Here is a 22,856-nt window from a genome sequence, read left to right on the forward strand (position 1 = left end):
ATCAACTATCAAACAAAGTGGACTCAATGTCAGATAAAGTGAATGATATTCCGAAGGATAGTGATTCTTGTGCTCCATGCCAGAGTACAGCCCAAGAAGTCGAGGATGTGATCATGTCTGACTATGCTCTGAGTGACAGTGAAGTGCATAACATTAAAAGTGACAGTAACAATGCTGATAAAAAAAATCTATTATTGAGAAAGCGTTTTCTAAAATTGAAGACATGTCCCAAAATGATGCTCTTTGTTCTGTCGTTAAAAGTACTAGTTCAATAATACCTTTTACTGTATGTTTTAATGCATCTCTGCCTAATATTGGTGAAATCTTAAATAAATATTGGGATCTATTACTTTTGTTTGATAAGGAAAGCGTTAAAAATATACATACCAAGTTCAAACCTATTTTAGCATATAGACGTCCTAAAAAACATTCGAGATTATCTTATGAGAAGTACTTTACTTGATCGTATATTTTTATCTAGCCAATGTTACGAAGTAGATGTTCACATTGTAACAATATAATTGTTGGTTCACAATTTAATAGCAGCATAACAGGTCGTTCTTTTGATTTACACAATGATGTTAACTGTACTACGCGTAATATAATTTACCTCATTACATGTAAAGGCTGTAAAAAGCAATACGAAGGTCAAACTAATCAAAATGTATCATGCAGAATGAATAAACATAGATTTGATATAAGAAATTGTGACGTAAATCCAGTTTCACATGTTGCGATCCATTTCGGATCAAACGATAAGTGTTCCTTGTCAGATTTTTCATTTTTGCCTATAGAAATTATGGATAACAACATGGACCGGTTATGTAAAGAATCTTTTTGGATCCATAAATTAAATACTATGATTCCAAATGGACTAAATAATAAAGTATTGTTTGATTTATAATGTGTAACATGAATATTAATATATTTGTGTATTATCTTATTTTTATTAACACTGTCTAATAGACATCTGTATCACTATTGACCGGGGGTCATTGATTTTCAATACGTACTGAAAATCAATGACCCCCGGGGCGGGGCCAATTTTGACCCCAGGGCTATAATTTGTACAATCTTGCTAAAGGTTCACTACGCAATGTTTCATGCAAAAATACTAACCTCTAGCCTTTGTGAATTTAGAGAAGATGATTTTTAATTTTTTACTATATACATATAAGGAAAGCCTATGGCCCCCGGGGTGGGTCTGATTTTGACACTAGAGGCAAAATTTGAACAACTTGGTAGAGTATCTTTAGATAATAACACATTCCAAATATCAAACCTCTAAGCCTAGTACCTTCAGACAAGAAGGTATTTTAAGTTTTTACTATATGTACATATAGTAAAATTCAATGACCCCAGGGGCGGGGCCGAATTGGACCCCCAGGGCTATAATTTGAACAATCTTTGTAGAGGTCTACCAGACAATGCCTTATGCAAAATATCTAAGCTCTAGGCCTTTTGGGTCTTTACAAGAAGATTTTTAAATTTATTCAACAGTAAAAACAAACAAAAAACTGAAATGAAAAAAAAAATGTAAAGTAAGGGTAGGGGGATTCCAGCTGTAATCTACTATACAAGAAATATTAGGATATTTGACAAGTGTACAGTGTAGGTACATAGCAATATATACTGAAACAAAAAAGAAACTTTCTCCAAGTTTGAATGTAGATATGTTAGTATAGTTTTTCAATCCTTTTGAAACTCGAATTTTACGTTGAATAAACATATCGGGCTTTTATACGCTGATTAGCTGACCGATTTTGCAAACAAAACGAGTTTTACAAGCTACTACATGTATATAAGTGTGCACATCTAAGTGGTACCCTTGAACAACTGGCACATACTTTGCGAAAGTTTCTTTTTTGGTTCAGTATATGTTACAACTTGAAAAAATAGATAAAATCATAATTTACTGTAGTGTTGTTTCCTTTAAATGTTAACTTTGACACATATAAAAGCTTTGTGTGTAGGTTATTCTTTATGATGATAAAAAGATTTAATACAATAAATTTCTTAAAATAACATAAAAATCTTCTTTCTGACAATTTGTTTTTGATCTTTACTCTGCTAAATATCTTAAATGGACTCGTCCATCTGTCATCATTTAGGGAATATTAAGAAATATGTCCTGACAAAATAGTGAACAGTGCAGACCATGATAAGACAGACTGAATATGCTGGCAGATCTTGGTCTGTACTGGTATCATTGGTAGATAAAGTCATAACCAGCAAGTAAATAGTTAAAAGAAAGAAAGTTTTATAATGCATGAATGACTGTGTTACAGGTATGGGTCAGCCTATCAGTGATGATAAGGGAGGGTTCAAGCCAAACAATCTTGTAGCCTCGCCACCTGAATTTCTTACCTTGGAGGAATTTCTTGCAGAGGGGAGAGATGGGAAAACATCACCCAGGCAAAAGGTAAAATATCAAACAAACGAAAAAAATCATAATAATCTTAGTCATGTAATTGTTGATAGAGGTTATTGTTAGGCCATTTTATAACATCTGTTCTATGTGTATTTATTCTACAGAAAGTATATTTAACTTTTGTATAGAAAGTGATGCCTTTTCTATTTACTTGGAACTTATATGATTTATATTGTCCAGCTCCAACCAGCAAGGATGTAACTTTTTTTCCTGAAACATGGTATTAATTTTTCATGTTATTGAAAATGTATATTGCAGAAATCTCGCAGCTTACCTCATTTAAATCTCTCAGAATTTGAATTGCACATGGAGACCTTGTTTATTTATTAGTTAGAAAAATGGCCTTCATTAAAGTCATACATCAAGATTTCTGTCTGCATATAGAATTTAGAGGATTGAGTAGGACTAACTACCTATATTGCTTTTAGGAAGAGGCCTCTGTGGCTGAGTGGTTTACGTTGTTTGGCTACTTTAAATCACTTGCTCCTCAACACTGTTGGTTCAAAGCCTTTCAGGTTATGTTAGGCTGGTGATTCTACTTGTGTGTCTGCTTGTACCTGAAGTAATGCACAGAGGGGCATCTGAGGTCTTTCCTCCACCAGTAAAGTGGCATATGACCTTTACCAACAAATACATAATTATTGTAATAAGGACACACGAAAGTTGTGATATTTTTATGCCACCGCAGAATCTGCGATGCGGTGGCATATAGCGCTTCACCTGTGTGTGTGTGTTTGTGTGTTATATAGATTTTATAGTGAACTTTAAAAATCTTCTTGGCTCTAGCGTCAAATTTAGCCCCGCCCCGGGGTCATAGGTTTTCTTTATGTATATAGTAAAAACTTAAAACTTGGCCCTGCCCCGGGGGTCATTGATTTTCAGTCGCTATGTCATATAGTAAAAAATTAAAAATCTTCTTGTCTGAAGGTGCAAGGCTTAGAGCTTTGATATTTTGTATATAATATCATCTATATGAAACTAAAACAAATGTTTTCTGAATTGGAGAAAACTACAGCTTAGAAATTTGACATGAAATGTTGTTTGGTGAACCTGTATCAAGATTGTTTGAATTAAACCCTTGGGTCAAAATTTTGCCTTGCCCAAGGGGACAGTGACCTACTTTCTAATGTCCTTTGATGTACAGCCATGAAATTTGAACTATGTGCACAGTTTTAGTTGTAAAATTGAACTTTGATATCAGGTGAATTAGATTTTGATGATGTGACCTACTTTCTTGTCCTTTAATGTGCAGCTATGAAATTTGAACCATGTGCACAGATTAAGATGTAAAGTGAAATTTGATATCAGCTGGCCTAGATTTTGACTTAGTATACTGTGTTGTCCTTTGATGTACAGTCATGGAATTTAGGCCATGTGAAATATGACTTTCACCACCAAATTCACTAGACTCAACTGCATTGATAGATTCCTACTCTGATCTTTTATTTGAGTAACAATAGATATAACCACTAATCTGATAATAACAATTAGATAGGTCAGTGATTGATGCCATTGTATAGAAACAAAAAAAAATGTGTTCCTACATTAATATTTAGTGTTCTATTAATGCTGTGGCATAGCATTTTTCACAAATGCAATCTTGTTTTTATTGAATTTTGTTAAAAATTGTATTTTTTTCATTTTTTTTGTTGAATTGGATTTAAACTTGGAGAAAGCACATTTCAATAAATTTTGGGACATACCTGAGTTTCGTGTGCTTAATTGATTTTGGTATCAGTTGAGCTGTTTTTGATATTTTTGAAACCATTGCACATACTTTCTTGTTTTTGATGTATAGATACTTGAAATTTGGAATGATGTACAGAGACTTGAAATTTGGACCAGGAATGTTATTTCTGATGCGAATTGAATTAAGATATCAACTGACTACTTTTGATATTATTATTCGATATTGTTTGACCTAGTTTGTTGTTTTTTGATGTACCTGCTGGAAATTTGGACAAGGGGTTTAATTTCTGATCCTGAATTGAATTTTGATATGAACTGGCCTACTTTTGATATATTTGATATCGCTTTACCTACTTTTTTTGTCTTTTATGTAAAGACTTAATTTGGACTAGGGGTGCAATTTGTGTAATTTTTGATGTTGAATTCAATTTTGATACTGTAGGTATTATTGACACCATTTGACCTACTTTCTTGTATTTCGACATTCAGATTTTAAATTTGGACCAGGTTTGTAAATATTTCTGATGCCGAAATGAATTTTGATATCAGCTGACCTACTTTTGATATTTTTGATGTAATTTGACCTTCATTCTTGTGCTTTTTTGACATACAGACTTGAAATTTGGACTAGGGGATGCTGAATTGAATTTGGATATCAACTGGCCTACTTTTCATATTTTTTGCAATGTCCTATTGTCTTTTTTATGGTACATTTATGTTACCATCAGAATGTATAAAAAATTTGTTGTCCCAAACTGTAAACTTCAAATATCCACACCTTACATGTTTTGAATGTGACATTTTGTGTTTTCATTCAAAAAAGTTATAAAAGTTATAAAAAAAATTGTCCAGTCAAAATTAATCCTTCTCTAGTGGTCATTTATTCTGCATTTATTATGCTCCCCGAAAAATTTCGGGGGTGCATATAGTCGTCGGGTTGTCCGTCCGTCAGTCCGTCCGTACGTACGTCCCAATTCGTGTCCGGCCCATAACTTTGTTATTTGAATTCGGATTTTAAACACCGAAACATGTATTTTTATCTTATCATATATAAATCTTTTCTATATGTAACGATTATGTGATTAATATAAAAAGAATTTACACTGCATAATATTTCTTTCTAAGCATTATCTAAAGCTTATCAAAGACGTAATATTTCTTTCAATGTGCTATTGAAAGCGTATTCCAAAGACTGATTATAAGGAAGAGAATGTAAACAAGAAGAGTGGAGATGCACAGAGAAATTCTAGATATGCGGTATTTATTAAAAGGTTTTATATCTTAGGAATGTATACTTGATTAACAATTTATAGCTTCACGTGAAAGGTGAGCAATAAACGGTTACTTGTGAAAACATTTAATAACATTTGTAATGAGTTGTTCATTACGTTCCTGACATAATGTAAATGTCACTGCCTTAAAATTTTTGTTATCGTTTCTATAAGTTTACAAATTGGTATATCACTTCAAGCAATGGATAAGTTATTAGTTTTAGATCGAGTAACATCGAAACACTTGATATTAAGTCAATTTACGGGGTTTCAACATAGAAGAATGGATCTGTTGCATTTAAAAATCGCAATTATTTCAACACTGTAATGTTAAAATAAACATTCAAACTGCATAAAGGTAAATCATTCATAAAGAAAATTAAAATATGTTCAGAGTGACATATCTGATCAGCACATCTTTTAAAGTCAGTTAATAAGGAGTAAACTTTAAGACATTTCATTTTGGTAGTGAGGCATTTCTTTTATGTTCTTATGTTAATATTTCTAAGTTAAAATGCTATGTGTATGTGTTTAATAAAAAAGAAGTTACGTATCCTAATATTTCTTTCTATGTTCTATTTAAAGCTTGATAATAAGAAAGAGAAAGAAGAAAAAAAGAGTGGAGGTGCATGGGGACATTCGATATATCCGGTATATATGAACATGTTTTGTATGTTAGGAATGTACTCACGCGTGAAAGGTAAACGCTACACATTTAATTAATGAAAACATAAAATAATATTTGAAATTGGCTGTTTATCAACAATGTTAAAACAAAAATCCAAAATGCAATGAAAGAAAATTATTTATCACACACCCGTGCCGATTTTGCGACTCCGTAAATATGGTATTGCACGGTCGTGCATATATTTTGACGTGACGTCATTAGCGTTATACAAACATAGTGTAAAGAGCGCTAAATGTTAGCGTTATACTATAGGCGCGTCAATGAAAAATGACTTTTATTTCATTTTAAACGGTCTTTATTTTGGGTATGTGATAAATAGAATATTAAATTCGTTTTAGTTCATTACTGAATTTATTGCACTCGTTAAATAAAATAATATTATGCTCGCCAGAGTCTCGCATAATATAATTTTATTCAACTCGTGCAATAAATTCAATATGGAACTTACACTCATTCAATATCCTCTATATAATCACCTTCATTTATAAAGAAACATAAAATATCTGCAGGGTGACATATCTGACCAGCACGTCTTCAAAATCAGTTTCAAAGAATGAACTTTGAGGTATTGCACTCAAGCAGCGGAACATTTGTTTTTATTAGCTTACCTGTCACAAAGTGACATGGTGAGCTTTTGTGATCACTTTTCGTCCGGCGTCCGTCCGTCCGTCCGTAAACCTTTACTTTAAACGACATCTCCTTATAAACTGCTAAGCCAATTCCATCCAAACTTCACAGGAATGTGTCTTTCGTAGTCAACTTTAAGACTTGTTCAAATAATTTAATTCCAAGCAGAACTCTGGTTGCTATGGCAACTGAAAGAAAAAAATTAAAATATCTTCTTTTAGAAAACCGAAAGAGCTAGAGATTAAATATTAAGCATGAAACATCTTCTAGTGGGTGTCTACCAAGTTTGTTCAAATAAAAGCCCCTGGTTTAAAATTGGCCTTGGCCCAGGGGTCTATATACAGGTGAGCTATTTCAGGGCTTATGTTAATCTTTTCTATATGCAATATTTATGTGATTATTAAAAAAGAAGTTATTTTAAATAATATTTCTTTCTATGTGCTATGTTAAGCTTATTTCAAAGACGTTATATTCTTTTCGTGCGCTATTGAAAGGTTAATTATAAGGAAGAGAATGTAGACAAAGAGAGTGGAGATGCATGGGGAAATTCAAGATATGTGGTATACATTAAAAAGTTTTATATTTAAGGAATGTATACTTGATTGACAGAACAAATCTCAGTATATATAGCTACACGTGAATGGCAAGCAATAACCGATTATGTGTGAAAACATTCAATAATTTGTTAATTTCCTAAAAAATGAAAATATCACTTTCTTAAAATTTGTAATCGTCTCTATAAATTGACATATTGGTATATCACTTCAAGCAAGGGATATTTATATTGGACAAAGACATTTTACCGGATTTCAAGAAAGAATGGATTTTTTGCACTTGCAAAATGTTTGAATGTCACTGACAATGGCTAAAATAGTGTACTTGTTGGTTACGTAAAGCTACTATTGCTATTGTACGCCTAGCCCTTACTCTTTATATGAAAGAAAATGTATGTGATTGAAATACTTTTAATTTTTACAATCAGTTCTCTATTGCAGTTTTTTCCCTCTCATGAAACAAATTTTCGGATGTCTCTGCTTTATGTGCTATAAATGTGATTTCGAAATCTTTAAGCGTTATTTGTTGAAACGAGTTAACTTCATGATAAAAACATCACCAACTTGTTCATTCAAAAAATTATTAATATGTATTTTCTGACGTGTATCATCAATATTTTGAAATCGATCTGTAGTTTTATTACCTTTCAATAAGTCAATACGTCAAATTATTCTCAATCTCATATTAAAATCATATCTTAATTGTCGCTCCACTACCCTTCGCCAATTAGACGAAGAGTTACGGAGGGAATACGATGATCTGATTTGATGATGAGATTGATTTATTCTAGACTTGATAGGTTCATAAGCAAAATATAAGTTTTTACTTCAACAATTGTAAGGTAAAAGAAACACTGAAAATGCATACAGGTTAAAGAAAAATAAAATGTGTTCAGAGTGACATATCTGGCCAGCGCATCCTTTTGAGCCAGTAAATAACAGAATAAAGCTCAGTATCTATTGCTACACATCACATTACACGCTACATATTCATTAATCTGCGGATAAGGGATTATAAGAATGACATCCGTGTGTCAGTCCGTCCGTCCGTCCTAATGTCCGTCTGTAACACTTTCGTCTCTGGCACAAGTGATCACCATAACGAGACAATTTGCAGAGTGCAATAATTTGGCTGCTATCCTAAGGTCAAGGTCACGCTTAACGGTCATGTGTTAAAATGTCTACATTTTGTGTCTACTCCACTGATTATTTTTTTTAAATAACTTAGCAAAAGTGATCACCAATATGAGAAGATGTTCAGAGCGCAATGATTGGGTTGCTACCCCAAGGCCAAGGTCACACTCAAAGATCCAATGTTAAAACATCTAGTTTTCATGTCCGCTCTATAACTTATTGATAATTCAAAGATCTTTTTAATTACTTGACACAAATGATCCCCACCATGACACAAGCACAACATCCAGTTTGCTACCCCCAAGCTACATCCAGGTTGCTACCTCCATGATCAAGGTTATATTTTCTCCATATAACGGTTTTGACTTTATGGAAGATTTTAGATTTTGGCACAAATAAACACCATCATGAGACTATGTGCTTAAGACATGCATGGTACAGCATCACGGTCATGGTTGGTTAAAGGTCAATTAGTACACATTCATGTCCGCTGCAGAGGTGGATTTAGCTGTCCTTCAGACTGCCTTGTTTAATTAGTGAAATTTCAAAACATTTAATAATGTTTGACGAACTTCCTTTATCAATGTAAAAATCACTTGCTTATTAATAAACTAAACGTATCTATAAATTCATATATCGGTATATTTACTTAAAGCAAATGGTACATATTTTTATGAGATCGAGGATCATCGATACAGTTTATATTACACGAAGACATTTTGCGTGGTTTCTTCAACAATATAATTAAATTTATTTCACTTGCAAAATGTTTACATGTCACTGACATGTGAAAACGTTATTTGCATGTCACTGACATGGAAAACGCTACTTTGTTACTGTACTCGTAGCGTGAAAGAAAACGTATGTGAATGAAATACTTTGAAAATTTACATTCAGATCACTATTATAGTAATTTTTCATAACCCCATTTTAAGAAAAAAGAGCTATTGCTACAATCATGTTGTTGTTGTTGACGTTGCTGTTGCCATTGCTGCTGCTATCCAATAAGGCTATAACTTTGTAATTTATGAATGGTTTGTCCTCATACTGTAGCATAACTACCTTACCGACCCTTTTTAAATCATTGTAAATTCATATTTTTGTTTTCTATAATTGGTTTTAACTTAAAATATAATAAATGGATTGTCTTTAACATAGGCACAACCATCCTTTGGTCAAGACCTCAAAGAAGATACGGTTGTTGCAATTTCTTGAAACAAATTGTTGGATGCCATGCCTTTAACTGCATCTGTCATAAAAAATTCATGATAAGATAATAATCAAAATATTTATTTTAAAATGTTCTTAATCGATATTGTAAATATGTATGTTTTGACGTTTTCCTTTTCCACCAGTATTGTGAAATTAATCTGCAATGTGATTATGTTTTTAACTATTTATGTGCCATTCATCAATTTTATTATAGAACTGAAATTATTCTTTACACAAATAACAGTTTTTATTTAAACAGCTGTAAAGGTAAAACAAGCATCCGACAGGGAAGCTTTCTTCATGATATCTTTTAATGTTCATCTTTTTCATCAAAGCAATTTTGATATACTTGTTTCATATGTAAAATGTAGTTATATAACATATTTTTTCTTTCTATGTGTTCTTTGAAGGTTACTAGGAAAGCATTTGATAAGGCAGAGAATATATCCCAGATAAGTAAGATAAGTGGAGATGCATGGGGTCATTCAAAGTCTAAGGTATAATTATATCAAAAAGGTTTGTTTTATATGTAAGGAGTGCTTCATTAAAGTAAAAATTACTATCTCTTCTGTAAATCCCTTTATTAAAAAATACAAAGATTATGTAATTTTAACAAAAGAAGTTACATTACATAACATTTCTTTATTTGTGATACTTAAAGGGAAATTGGGATACTTATGAGAAGGAAACTACTGATTACAAGAAAAGTGTAGATTCATCGGAACATTCAAAATCTGAGGTATATTTAAACGGCTTTTATTTCTTAGATATTTACATTATTAACTGAATAATGCTAAATCTTTCGAGCTTCACGTTAAAGATAAGGGTTTCAGGCTAATTTATGAAGAACTATAGAATTTTTAATATCAAAGATAAGCAATAAACGTTATGTGTGAAAACATTAGATAACATTTGAAATGGGCTGTTTATTCTATTTCCTGAAACGATGTAAATATTTCTTGCTTGGTCTAAATATTTTAATCGTCTCTTTAACTTGTCACATGAGTATATTCACTTGAAGTAAATGGTACATATTTTAGGCGATCGAGGATCATTAATTAATACAGGTAATAATATACGAAGACATTTTGCGTGTTTTCTTCAACAATATGAATGATCTGTTGCACTTGCAAAATGTTTGTCACTGACAAAGAGGAAAAAGCTACTTTGTTACTGTACTCCTAGCCCTTACTTAAAACGTGTGGGAATGAAATGCTTTAAAATTTTACATACACTTCACTATTTAAGTTATTCTTTCGAACATAAAAAGGTTGTTGCTACAGTCATGTAGTCGTTGCCGTCCGAAAAACTTAACGTTGGTCATATTATTTTTATTTCCCAGTGAATAAACTTCATACTTTGACGGAACAATCCTTAAGACAAGACCCTCAAGTTGACCTGACTTAACTTGACCTTCAAGGTCAAATGTTGAATTTTGCTTGATTTTTTGCTATAATTGGCAATAACTTTGTTACTTAAGAATGGATTGTTTTCATTCTTGGACACCACAATCCTTTAAAAAAAACTTTAGGTAGACCTGTTTGATTATGATCTTCACTCATCAATGACATTGGTATTGAATGTCAAATAATTGACTTTAGCTTGATCTTTGCTATAAGGCTATTACTTTGTAATTTATGAATGGTTTGTCCTCATACTCATACTCATACTCATCTACCTTACGGACGGACAATGTTTTACAGAAGATTGAATTGGCTATAACTTTATAAGTAATGACTGGGTTGTCTTCAACCTTAGGCACCACATTCCTTGGGACAAGACATCATATACGAATACATTTTGCGTGTTTTCTACAACAATATGAATGATCTGTTGCACTTGCAAAATGTTTGTCACTGACAAAGAAGAAAAAGCTACTTTGTTACTGTACTCCTAGCCCTTACTCAAAACGTGTTGGAATGAAATGCTTTAAAAGTTTACATACACTTCACTATTTAAGTTATTCTTTCGAACAAAAAAGGTTGTTGCTACAGTCATGTAGTCGTTGTCGTTGCCATTGCCGTCCGAAAAACTTAACGTTGGTCATATTATTTTTTATTTCCCAGTGAATAAACTTCATACTTTGACGGAACAATCCTTTAGACAAGACACTCAAGTTGACCTGACTTAACTTGACCTTCAAGGTCAAATTTGAATTTTGCTTTGTTTTTTGCTATAATTGGCAATAACTTTGTTACTTAAGAATGGATTGTCTTCATTCTTGGACACCACAATCCTTTAAAAACCTTTAGGTAGATCTGTTTGATTTTTTTGAAAGATACAGTTAAACAAATTAAAGGGTGCATCGCCTTTAACTGAATATGTTATATAGGTTGATTTTACGTCATAATATTAAATAAAAGATGTTTATTTTAAAAAGTTCTTAATTGATATTGTAAATATGTATGTTCTGACGTTTTCCTTTCCCACCAGTATTTTGTAATGTATCTGCCATGTGATCATATTTTAGCTCGACTTTTTTTTTTTGAAAAAAAAGTAGACGTATTGTTATAGTCGCGGCGGCGTTGCCGTTGCCGTCCGCAAACTTGTACCTGGATCATAACTTTTTTATTTCTTAGTATATTTTCTTCATACTTGGCCACAACAACCCTTGGGACAAGACCTTTCAGTAGACCACACTAACCTTGACCTTCATCCATAAATGACCTTGACCTTCAAGGTTAAAAGTCCAAATTTTGCATGTTCATGCTGTTATTGGCTGTAACTTTGTTATTTTTGAATGGATTGTCTTCAAACTTGAACATAATAATCTTCAAGGATAACCCTTAAAAATAACCCGACAGACCTTGACCTTCACTCATTAATGACCTTGACTTTGAAGTTCAAATTATTGAAATTGTCATTGTTTTGGCTGTAACTGGCTGTAACTTTGCTATTATTGAAGGGATCAACTTCATATTATAACAGAACATACTTAAGGACAAGACCTTGTTGTTTATCGTGACTTCACCATGTGACACCACCACGTGACACCACCACGTGACTCCACCACTTGACTCCACCGCGTGACTCCACCACGTGACTTCACAACGTGACTCCACCACGTGACTCCGCCACGTGACTCAAACCACGTGATACCACCACGTGACCCCCACCACGTGACCCAAACCACGTGACTCCACCACGTGACTCCACCATGTGACTTCACCACGTGACTTCAGCACGTGACTTCACCACGCGTCTCCACCATGTGTCTCCACCACGTGTCTCCACCACGTGTATCTATTTATAGAATTTTCTATTTATAGAATTGTGTGTTTCTATTTATAGAATTTTCTATTTATAGAATTGCGTGTCTCTATTTATATATATATAAGTTAATATACATGTATCTATATATACAAAATATATAGACAAAACTAATGTGACAAAACTTGATTAATTTTATAAAAAGGAAACGTTAAGATTTTGTTCAAACATTTCTTTGTTTGCTTTTAGAGAAAGTAAAAAGTCGAGCGTTGCCCCCGCCCGGCGGTGGCTCTTGTTAACTATTTATGTGCCATTGAATCACTTTTATTATAGAACTGAAATGTTTTTACTTAAATACAACGACTGTTATGGTAAAGCACAAATCCGGCAGGGGAGCTTTAGTTTCATCTTGTAATGTTCATCTTTTTTATCAATGCAATTTGTATATACTTGTTTTATATATAAAATGAAGTTACATAACATAATTTTTCTTTCTATATGTTATTTGAAGGTTTCTTTGAAGAATGTAGGCCAGATAATCAAGATGAGTGGAGATGCATTGGGTCATTCAAGGTCTAAGGTATAATTATATCAAAAAGGTTTGTTTTATATGTTAGGAGTGTTTCAATTAAATTCAACAAAAGAAGTAACATTACTTAAAAAATCTTTTTTGTGATACTTAAAGGCATATTGGAATACTTATGAGAAGGAAACAATTGATGACAAGAAAAGTGTAGATTCATCGAATTTTTACATTCAAAGATGATTAGATATATTACATTATTAACTGAATAATGCTAAATGTTTCGAGCTTCAAGTTAAAGATAAGGGTTTCATGCTAAATAGTCCCCTACCGGTTTAACCGGAGGGGACTTTAGGTTTACCCTCCGTCCGTCTGTCCGTCCGTTTGTCAGTCCGTCAGTCCGTTCGTCCACAAAACTGGATCCCGCAATAACGCAAAAAGTACTGAGAATACTTTTATGAAACTTGATATATGGATAGATGGCTGTATGGAAATTATGCACATCTTTTTCTTTTCTTCCTATGTTGAAAATTCTGGTTGCTATGGCAACAAATAGCCTGAATTTCAAGATTTTTTATTTAAATTTTTCAGCTTTTTCACTATAAGTTCTTTATTTCTTAAGGTGTTTACTTCAAACTTTAAATATAAGTTTCTGGTCATCAACCACATCATATGTGACAAGGTTTACATCTCTAGAACAAAAATTATCAGTATTACCTCCCTTGAACTTAGATTTTTTATGAAAAAAAATGTTGTCTTTTTTAAATAACTTCTTTATTTCCTAATGTTTCTACTTCAAACCTCATATATATGTTTCTTATTATCACTCAACATTTTTGAGAAGGTTAAATACTCTAGCAAGACTATTTCCAGAATAATGTCCCCCTTGAACTTAGATTTTTTTTCGAGAAATTGGTATGTTTCACTCCAACTTCTTCATTCCTTATAGGATTTACTTTAAAATCCCACATCGTAATAATATGACAAGGTTGTATAAACATAATTTCCTTACTAGGCAAGGAAACTTAACACATTACTGTGATATAGACAAACTTAGAACTCAAAAGATTTAAGTTCATTTATGTCATTCATTCACTGGTAAAATTGAATGGCCAATGGCCCATCAGAATGTTGCTGGGGTTCTAACCGGTAGGGGAGTTATGGATTGCTTGCAATGCTATGATAATTGCTTGTTTATGAAGAACTATATAATTTTTATATCAAAGATTAGCAATAAACGTTATGTGTGAAAACATTTGATAACATTTGAAATAGGCTTGAACAGATTATATATTTTAACAAAAGAAGTTACTTTACATAGCATTTCTTTATTTGTGATACTTAAAGGGAAGTTGGGATACTTATGAGAAGGAAACTACTGATTACAAGACAAGTATAGATTCATCGGAACATTCAAAATCTGAGGTATATTTCAAAGGTTTTTATTTATTAGGAATTTACATGATTAACTGAATAATGTTCAATGTTCGAGCTTCACTTCAAAGATAAGGACTTCAGGCATATTTATGAAGAACTATATAATTTTTAACAATAAACGTTATGTGAAAAGATTTAATAATATTTGAAATAGGCTCTTTCATTTTATTTCCCGAAACAATATAAATATCACTTGATTGATCTAAACAATTGTGTCGTCCCTATTGCTTGTCAAATGAGTAAAATTGATTTGAACCAAATCTACCTTGTTACTTACTGTACTTGTAGCATGAAAGTAGACGTTGTGAAAGTTTTCAACCAGTTTACTTTAAAATTCATTTTCTTAGCTCGACTCTTTCGAAGAAAAAAAAAGAGCTATTGTTACTGTTATGTTATCGTTGATGTTTCCGTTGCCATAGCCATCCGAAAACTTTGTCGTATTTTTATATTTCAAAATGGCTGGACTTCAGACTTCGACGAAACAATCGTTTGATCAAGACCTTCAAGTTTACTAAACTAGACATAAACTCATAAATGACATTTATGTCTTTGCTATAATTGACAATAACTTTATTATTTAATTTATGAATTGAGTGTCTTCATACTTGGACACGATGATACTTTAGACAAAACCTCTAGGTAGACTTCTTTGATTTTGACATTTACTCATCAATGTCATTGACATTGAAGGTCAAATGTTGAATGGTGCTTGACTTTTGCTATAACCGCTATAATTTTTCCGCCAAAACTTAGATTGACACAACTATGTTAATTAAGATAAAGTCATTTTTAAAAGAAGTATAATACCATATTTTCTATGTGCTATTTAAAGGTTAATTGGAAGACAAATGATAAGAAAGAGAATGAAGACAAGACAGAATATTTGTATGGCAATGACAAATGGTTAAATAAGGTATTGTTGAGTTACTTTGTTATTGTACTTGTGCAGCCCTCTTGTTTGAGTTTTGTCAGTATTTGTTTTTTTTTGTAATCAAATTCTATTTTTCAAATTATATCATATTGATTTTTAATAAGTAACATTTATTGTATTTCGAATACAACATAATTTATGCACATCTTTTTACTATTATTGAGACATAGTGGGAAGGGTCAACTCTCTAATGCTAACCCTTTTGCTTTTTAAGGACAACTACAACTATGCTTTTAATGACATCAATTTTCCGAATTGCTTGTCGGTTTCCGATGTTTGTTGCCTTAAATGATCGTCAGTCATCTGTGCAGTGTTTTGTCACGCCATATTTTGCCTTTCTAACACGACCTTATGTTCAGAAAACCGGCATTTTAATTTTTAAAAAATGTTTCCTGTTCAATTGATATTTTCTTTTGGTTGAATTAATCATCTTTAGAGTTTATTCTGATTTTTTTACGACAAACTGACAAAACTAAAAGATTTTATGGACTTCCCGCCTCTAGGTTGACGACATTTTCAAGCAAAATTACTGGTTTCACCACAATATGTTGTTGTTTTAAATCGCAACATTCAGATAACTTGAAACTTTGACATGATAACAAATTAATTAAACTATTTCCAAATTTCCAGTTTGGCTGAAAAGAAAACGAGCTTTAAATATCAGTCACCATCTTGTAAACAACTCAACAAACGTTATCAAAACACAATAACAATTGTCCTTAGACGGTAATATTCACAAACAAGTAAAAATGTTTAAGTTCACATAATGTTTGAGTGGGCGATTAAGGGCCACTGTAGGATATTATATATTTTTCATATAAAAATACTTCTCAGCTGTTAATACGTATGTGTTAACTAGAAATTTTAACAGTGTAAAATGAATATTCTAGGGACCGCAACAGGAACAATATCAGACGAGAAGGACAAAAAAGAACAATATGAAAAACAAGAAAGGTCAAAAGGGCCGCCGCTATGAGGAAAGTCAAATAATAGCCGTAAATAGTTTCTATAGATATTTATCAGTGATTTTAATATTTCGATAATAGACCGTTCAGCAAAACATTCTTGTTATGTTTGTGGTATATCAAGTTTTTTGCTTATCTTTGCATGGTCCCGTATGAATTCTACTTGAATACTTTAAATTATAACTATCTTAAGAATGTATTGTCTGCTTTAAAATATATTGGTTAAGAGCCTTTTTCATTTCTAAATGTGAGTTTTTCTAAGGTGTAAACCACCACCGTTCATGAACAGATGTATTGATGATTTTGAAAAGAAACCATGGGTTTGATACCATAACAATTTGAAATATATACAAATCTTTGACGGAAACGAGCATTATGTTGATTAGTTAGAGCGTAAGTCTATTTATTCTAACTATACAGTATGGTTCGTTTACACACCGACTCGTTGCCTTGGATTTGCAAAATTGGCTTTCACATCTGGTATTCAACGGGATATTCACAGTTAATATGTGTTTCTTATAGTGACATTATGCTTATCGAGTAAACGGGGGTTAAGTTAACATACATTCCTTTCAATTTTATAATTTACTTCGCATGAACGATAAACAACTTTCGTTGCCCAAGGAAATTTATGAAAATACCGGAATATACCTGTAATGTCCAATTTATGGAGTGGGCGGTCTTTTTATATTTTGGACATATTTATAATTTATCCTAAATTTTGTTCCGTCAATCTCCATATAACAGTCAAATTTTGATAACCTGTTTGTATTGAATACTCGATTTGCTCAGAAATAGTAAAAAGAAATAGTTTTGTGCTTTTATCGATTTGAAATGTGCCTTCGACAAAGTTTAAAGGCCAGGTTTATGGTCACAATTATTATCATACGAGGGGTGTTCGGGAAGTTTAAGGACTTTTGCTGTAGTTTGATAAATAATAGGGATTAAAAAACAAGAAAAACACCATAAAATATTTAATTCTTTTACAGCCAGCTGTAAAAATTACAATGAAATACATTAAACAATAAGTAAATTACAAATAAAACAAAACATACACCGAAGCATAACCGGAGCACGCTAACGTCACGTCAGTGCTAAATATTTTAACGTCAAATTTCCCCGATCGTCATATCGACTCACTTCTCGACGTAATCTCCATTCACAGCGATACATTTTCTATGCCTCTTGACCCATTTGTCGTACGTGTCCTCGTACCAGATGTTGTCGAATGACGAAACTATTCTCCGGGTTTCAATTTGTAATTCCAACCCGGAATCAAAGTGTCTTTTACTCAAGTTTTCACCACAGATGGTCGACCGCATCGCTTGTCATCCTCTATTGACATGTCGTGCCATCTAAATACTAGCGATCTACAGCATTTCTTTGTTGCACTAGATGCTTGAATCATTTTATACGTCTCCGTTGGTGTCTTTTCTATTCCTACACAAAACTTGATGATTGCCCGGACTTCAACGTCGCCTATTGACGTCATTTTTCTCTTGATTTGTGTAAGCACCAGTGATGTTAAAACCGTTGTAATTCAAACAATTGTAACGATTTACGAGTAGAATTTTCAGGAAATGACGTTGACGTTGTATTTAACGCTCGAGCTTTTTCTTGACGTTATCCATTGTAATTTAAGAAAGTTATTCTAAATTAAATATATCGGTACCATTAACTTAAATACGATAAAATCGGAGTGCTCCGGGTATGCGTTATGCGGTTCCTATAGAAACAAGTTTCGAGAGGTATTTGTCTATTCTTGTTAGTGAGCGTTATACTACATATTGAGCACATATTTAAATTACATTTTGTGAAATATGGATAAAAACGCACCATTAAGGAAAATAATACAGCAAAAGTCCTTAAACTTCCCGAACACCCCTCGTATAATATCAATGGAAAATTTAAAAACACAATAAAAACATATATGTGTATGTGTTAATGGTAATATGTCTGATTATTTCATATGTGAAATTTGAGTACGTCAAGGTGAAAATCTTTCACCGATTATGTTTTCATTGTATTGAAATGATTTATATGAATATTTTAGTAACAATATTGTTTCCGGTGTAACATGTAACATTTACGATTTTGAAGATACCGCTTTAAACTATATAAAACTGTACTTTTTGTTTTACGCAGATGACACAGTAATTGTTGCTGTAACAGAAGATGACTTACATCATGGTTTAAATATTTATAAAAGCTATTGTGATACCTGGAAACTCACACTCAATACAACAAAAACTAAAGTTTTGGTTTTTAAAGTGGACGACACATGCCATATAATTTTACTTATGGAAATGAACTTTTCGAAATTGTAGAAGAGTATAAGTATCTGGATATTCTTTATAGTAAAAGTGGTTCCTTTTTCAAAGCAAAATCATCTATCGTGAAACAGGGGTACAAAGCTATGTATAGCCTTATAAAATTGTAGAATTACCAATTGACATGCAAAACAATTATTAAACAAAATTGTAAAACCTGTCCTACTATACGGATGTGAGATATGGGGTTTTGGTAATATTGATCGTATTTAAAGAGTACAGCTTGAATTTTAAAATATATTCTAGGTTAAAAGTCAAATACACCAACTTGTATGATGTTCGGTGAAACTGGTGTTAAACCACTATCTATTGAAATTAAATGTAGAATATGATATCGGTCTGACTTAGTCAAATCACGACAGAACAAGTTACCGTGTTTGATATATCGTATGTTATAAAATAACTTTAATAACTCCCAGACTGTATTTAGATTACGATTTTAGTGGGTAAAATTTGTTCTGAATATTTTGTATGAATGTGGACTTTAGAACATATGGAATTACAATGAATTTCATAACCATAAATTGTTAACGATGTCAGTCAAACAAAATTTATCAGAATATTTTTAAATGTGTGGTATTCTGGTACTGAGAATTCTAGTAAATGCACGTAATAAAGATTATTTAAACATAATTTTTGTTTTGAGACATATCTTGTAAAAAAGAGAAAATAAGAATCCCTAAAGAAAGCCCAATACGGCGAAATTGAAAATGTTGCAGGCTCGGTTTTATTAACTGATTGATTGTAAAACTCAATCAAAATCTTTTATAATATATGATAATATGTAGAACAAGAAATAACAATTTGCCACTAGAAACCGGATGTTGGAAAAGCATCGAACTTAACAGGCGTAACAGTACATTGTGGGATAGATCCATTGGTTATTATCCATTATTATATTTTTGAGTGTCCGTGTTTTGATAACAGCAGAAAATGTTTTTGAACTATTTAAAGAAACTCAATATGCATTCTATTGATCTTCTTATGAACACTGATGTTAACCTTCCAGATTACAAACAAATTTCTTTATTTATTAAAGAAATTATATTAAGGTTCAATTGAGCCAAAAATTGTATAAATTCTTTTTTTGTGGTGAACTGTATTGAAGTATTTGTTGCAATACTGACTTTCCCGCAACATTTATGTTAACAATTAATATCATATTATATTGATACTGTCTGATTCTGAAGCCTAATTTATTATGTAATTGTATTATTACCTCATGTTGTCATGCTTGCATTAAAATACATTTTGTAATTGAAAATTTAAAAATTCTTTTAAAATTACATACATGTATATTAGTCGATTCAGCTCAATTTTACAATGATAACAATGAGCACAATGTCAATTTAATTTCATTTTGTGCTGTACACTAGTACTCCCTATATAAAAGAATGATTATCCAGAAATACACGTAATTAAGCCACAGATTAAATAATGTTTATAACACGTCCATAAAAACACTTTATTATTGTGTTACATATTATGTAATATATCGTATTTGCAAGAAAAAATATAACAGCATATAGCGTTGATGTAGAAAAATACTTCAGGAATGATCCCTCTTATAGGCAATATCTTTGAAAAGTATTCAAATAACCTAGAACTACTGCCAACTGCATTGGAACTGAGGTACTTGGATTCAAACCTCAGAAGTGTATTTTTGAAGTGTTTCTGTCTTTCAACATTTATTTATGTACCTCTCAGATCTTTCTTGGACAGAAAAGTGTTTGGTTTTAATTCTTAATCAATATAGATATTTATTGGTGCAATACTTCTAAATATGGTACCGGACATTTTCAAAGTCTATTTAAATCAAAACTTCTCTGTAAAAGTATTTAATATTTGACAGGATAAACCCATAACATTTTACAAAAAATTAAGAAAACTTTGAAAACAGCCCCTCATTTTTGTTAAGGATGTTTTGAATAAGGCTCTCTTAGAATGGAAATATTAAATAGCTGGTGGGGGTAGGGTAACATTTTTATACATACATTGTATTTCAGACAGTTTAGTGGAAACGGTCATTTTGCTTTTGTAATTTAAATGCAATTATTTGTTTCTTTACAATGTGATAGGAAACATTTTTTTTTATAATGATGATATTACAGATTAATCAAAGTTTCCTCATTTCTAAAAAGGAAGCCTTCAAAGTTTTAGTTTAAAAAATATGCCGATAACTCGTAAATCGTATGGTTAATTTTGTTGGTTGCATACAGATGTCCGTTTAGGCATATTACTGACTTATGTTGTCAATTTTCAGTTCATTATAGCACCCATTATGGGGGGTCATACCTTAAAGTTGTATTTAATTTTATGCCTTTGATCTCGTTGGGTATGTTCTTGTTCCATCAATAGTGGACTTCAACTAATATTTGATTGAAAAGAAAATCGACTAAATCATCTGAAAATGGAAGGCATGAACCATTTTTACTATTTTAGCATTATTTTATATCATGTATTTAAATCAAAGATGTAATCATTCAACTAGATGAGTGACAAAACAAATATTTGTACGAAAATAAACTTTCTTCACTGTAGTACTTAGTCTGTTTTTACCACGTAACTTTTCCTAGATTTGTAATTATATTGATGTTTCCTTTGAAGTAGTAGTGATGGTGGTGTTCCTATTTCACCTTCCGGAATACGACAGTACCGTACACAGGATTTTAATATCAATCACAACGACTGTGACCTGCATCGTCCGAGAATCAAACCCGGTAACCCTATTCACAGACCAAAGCTCTTCTTATTGAGCTGACAAGACGGTTAAGACTAAAAGAGTATTATTCATTTCAAGCATTTGTTTTCTGTTCTAAAAACATTTTCTATCCCGCCAACGGCCTATATCTATCTATACTGCAACACCCTCCTTTTAGAGTATTATATGCAAGTACGTGTCTGAGCGAGAGTCTAAAAGAAGAAATGTTAAGGAGAATAAAAAAACTGTACATGTATTTGTGAAAGTTGAAATAACAAGTTGACAGTGTTAGTTTAAAAGAGAAAGTGTACAGCTAAAACAGATAAAAACAATATTTATATTTTAAACACGGCGGGAAAGAGTGGTCACTCCTGTTTAAATTTGTCCAAGGTCGGGACCTGCACAAGGCCATATGGAAGAGAGTTCCAGAGGACTAAAGTTGCTAAAAAAAGGAATATTTGTAGTAGTTACATGGAGTGGAATCTGCCTGAAAAAAAAAGGGTGCGATGTCGGTTGTGACGGAGGGAGGGCTGAACATGTATGGGCACTGCAACCAGTTCATGCACAATTTTGTAAAACGTTAGGAGTCTATAGCATCAGTTCTCCTTTTTTCTAGGGAACGCCAACCTTACTTATCTAACATAAGGGAGACACTGCTGTATGTAGAAAAGTCCTTAGTAACCAATTACGCAGGTCTGCGCTTGACCATTTTAACTGCGTGGATGTTCTGCTGAGTGTAAGGACACCAGTTCGAGCTGACCAGAGTTTTGTATGCATATTCCCTTACGCTTGAATCTTTAGAAGTGATATTTCTTTTAAGAAAGTTAATATCTTACTAGCCTTATAGGTAACCTGAATGGCATGTTTGTTACAGTTCAGATCAGAAAAAGAAGTAACACCCAAGTACTTCGCGTCATTGACATTTTTTTTATGACTTCACCATGACTTGAATGGGTGTTTTGACTTGGTTATATCTAGCATCGTACACTCAGAGGGGTTGAACTGCATGTTCAATTTGTTTTTTCATAGCTGGAACCTGTCACGGTCTCGATGTACATGATGTAAGATCCTTTCTTGTGAATTGTAATTGACAGCTATATAAACAGCAGTGTCATCGGCAAATAAACGGACCTGTGAAACTAAATTTTCAGGC

At 32.3% G+C, this 22,856-nt stretch overlaps 1 protein-coding gene across 1 annotated transcript in view; it reads left to right on the forward strand.

The window, feature by feature from the left end:
- LOC132750587 (uncharacterized) overlaps positions 1 to 21,534 on the forward strand; it is a 37,896-nt gene extending 16,362 nt beyond the window's left edge. The window contains exons 6-14 of the mRNA XM_060740594.1: positions 2,289 to 2,422; positions 5,977 to 6,042; positions 10,017 to 10,103; positions 10,268 to 10,345; positions 13,328 to 13,396; positions 14,687 to 14,764; positions 15,609 to 15,689; positions 16,598 to 16,702; positions 18,818 to 21,534. Coding sequence (XP_060596577.1) covers positions 2,289 to 2,422; positions 5,977 to 6,042; positions 10,017 to 10,103; positions 10,268 to 10,345; positions 13,328 to 13,396; positions 14,687 to 14,764; positions 15,609 to 15,689; positions 16,598 to 16,702; positions 18,818 to 18,829 — 710 coding nt within the window. The 3' untranslated portion in view covers positions 18,830 to 21,534. The remainder of the gene's footprint in view (positions 1 to 2,288; positions 2,423 to 5,976; positions 6,043 to 10,016; positions 10,104 to 10,267; positions 10,346 to 13,327; positions 13,397 to 14,686; positions 14,765 to 15,608; positions 15,690 to 16,597; positions 16,703 to 18,817) is intronic.
- The last annotated feature ends 1,322 nt before the right edge of the window (positions 21,535 to 22,856 follow it).

This window comes from Ruditapes philippinarum, unplaced genomic scaffold (assembly GCF_026571515.1).
Source record: "Ruditapes philippinarum isolate M1 unplaced genomic scaffold, ASM2657151v2 ctg2143_1_1_1_1, whole genome shotgun sequence".
Lineage (NCBI taxonomy): Eukaryota > Metazoa > Mollusca > Bivalvia > Venerida > Veneridae > Ruditapes > Ruditapes philippinarum.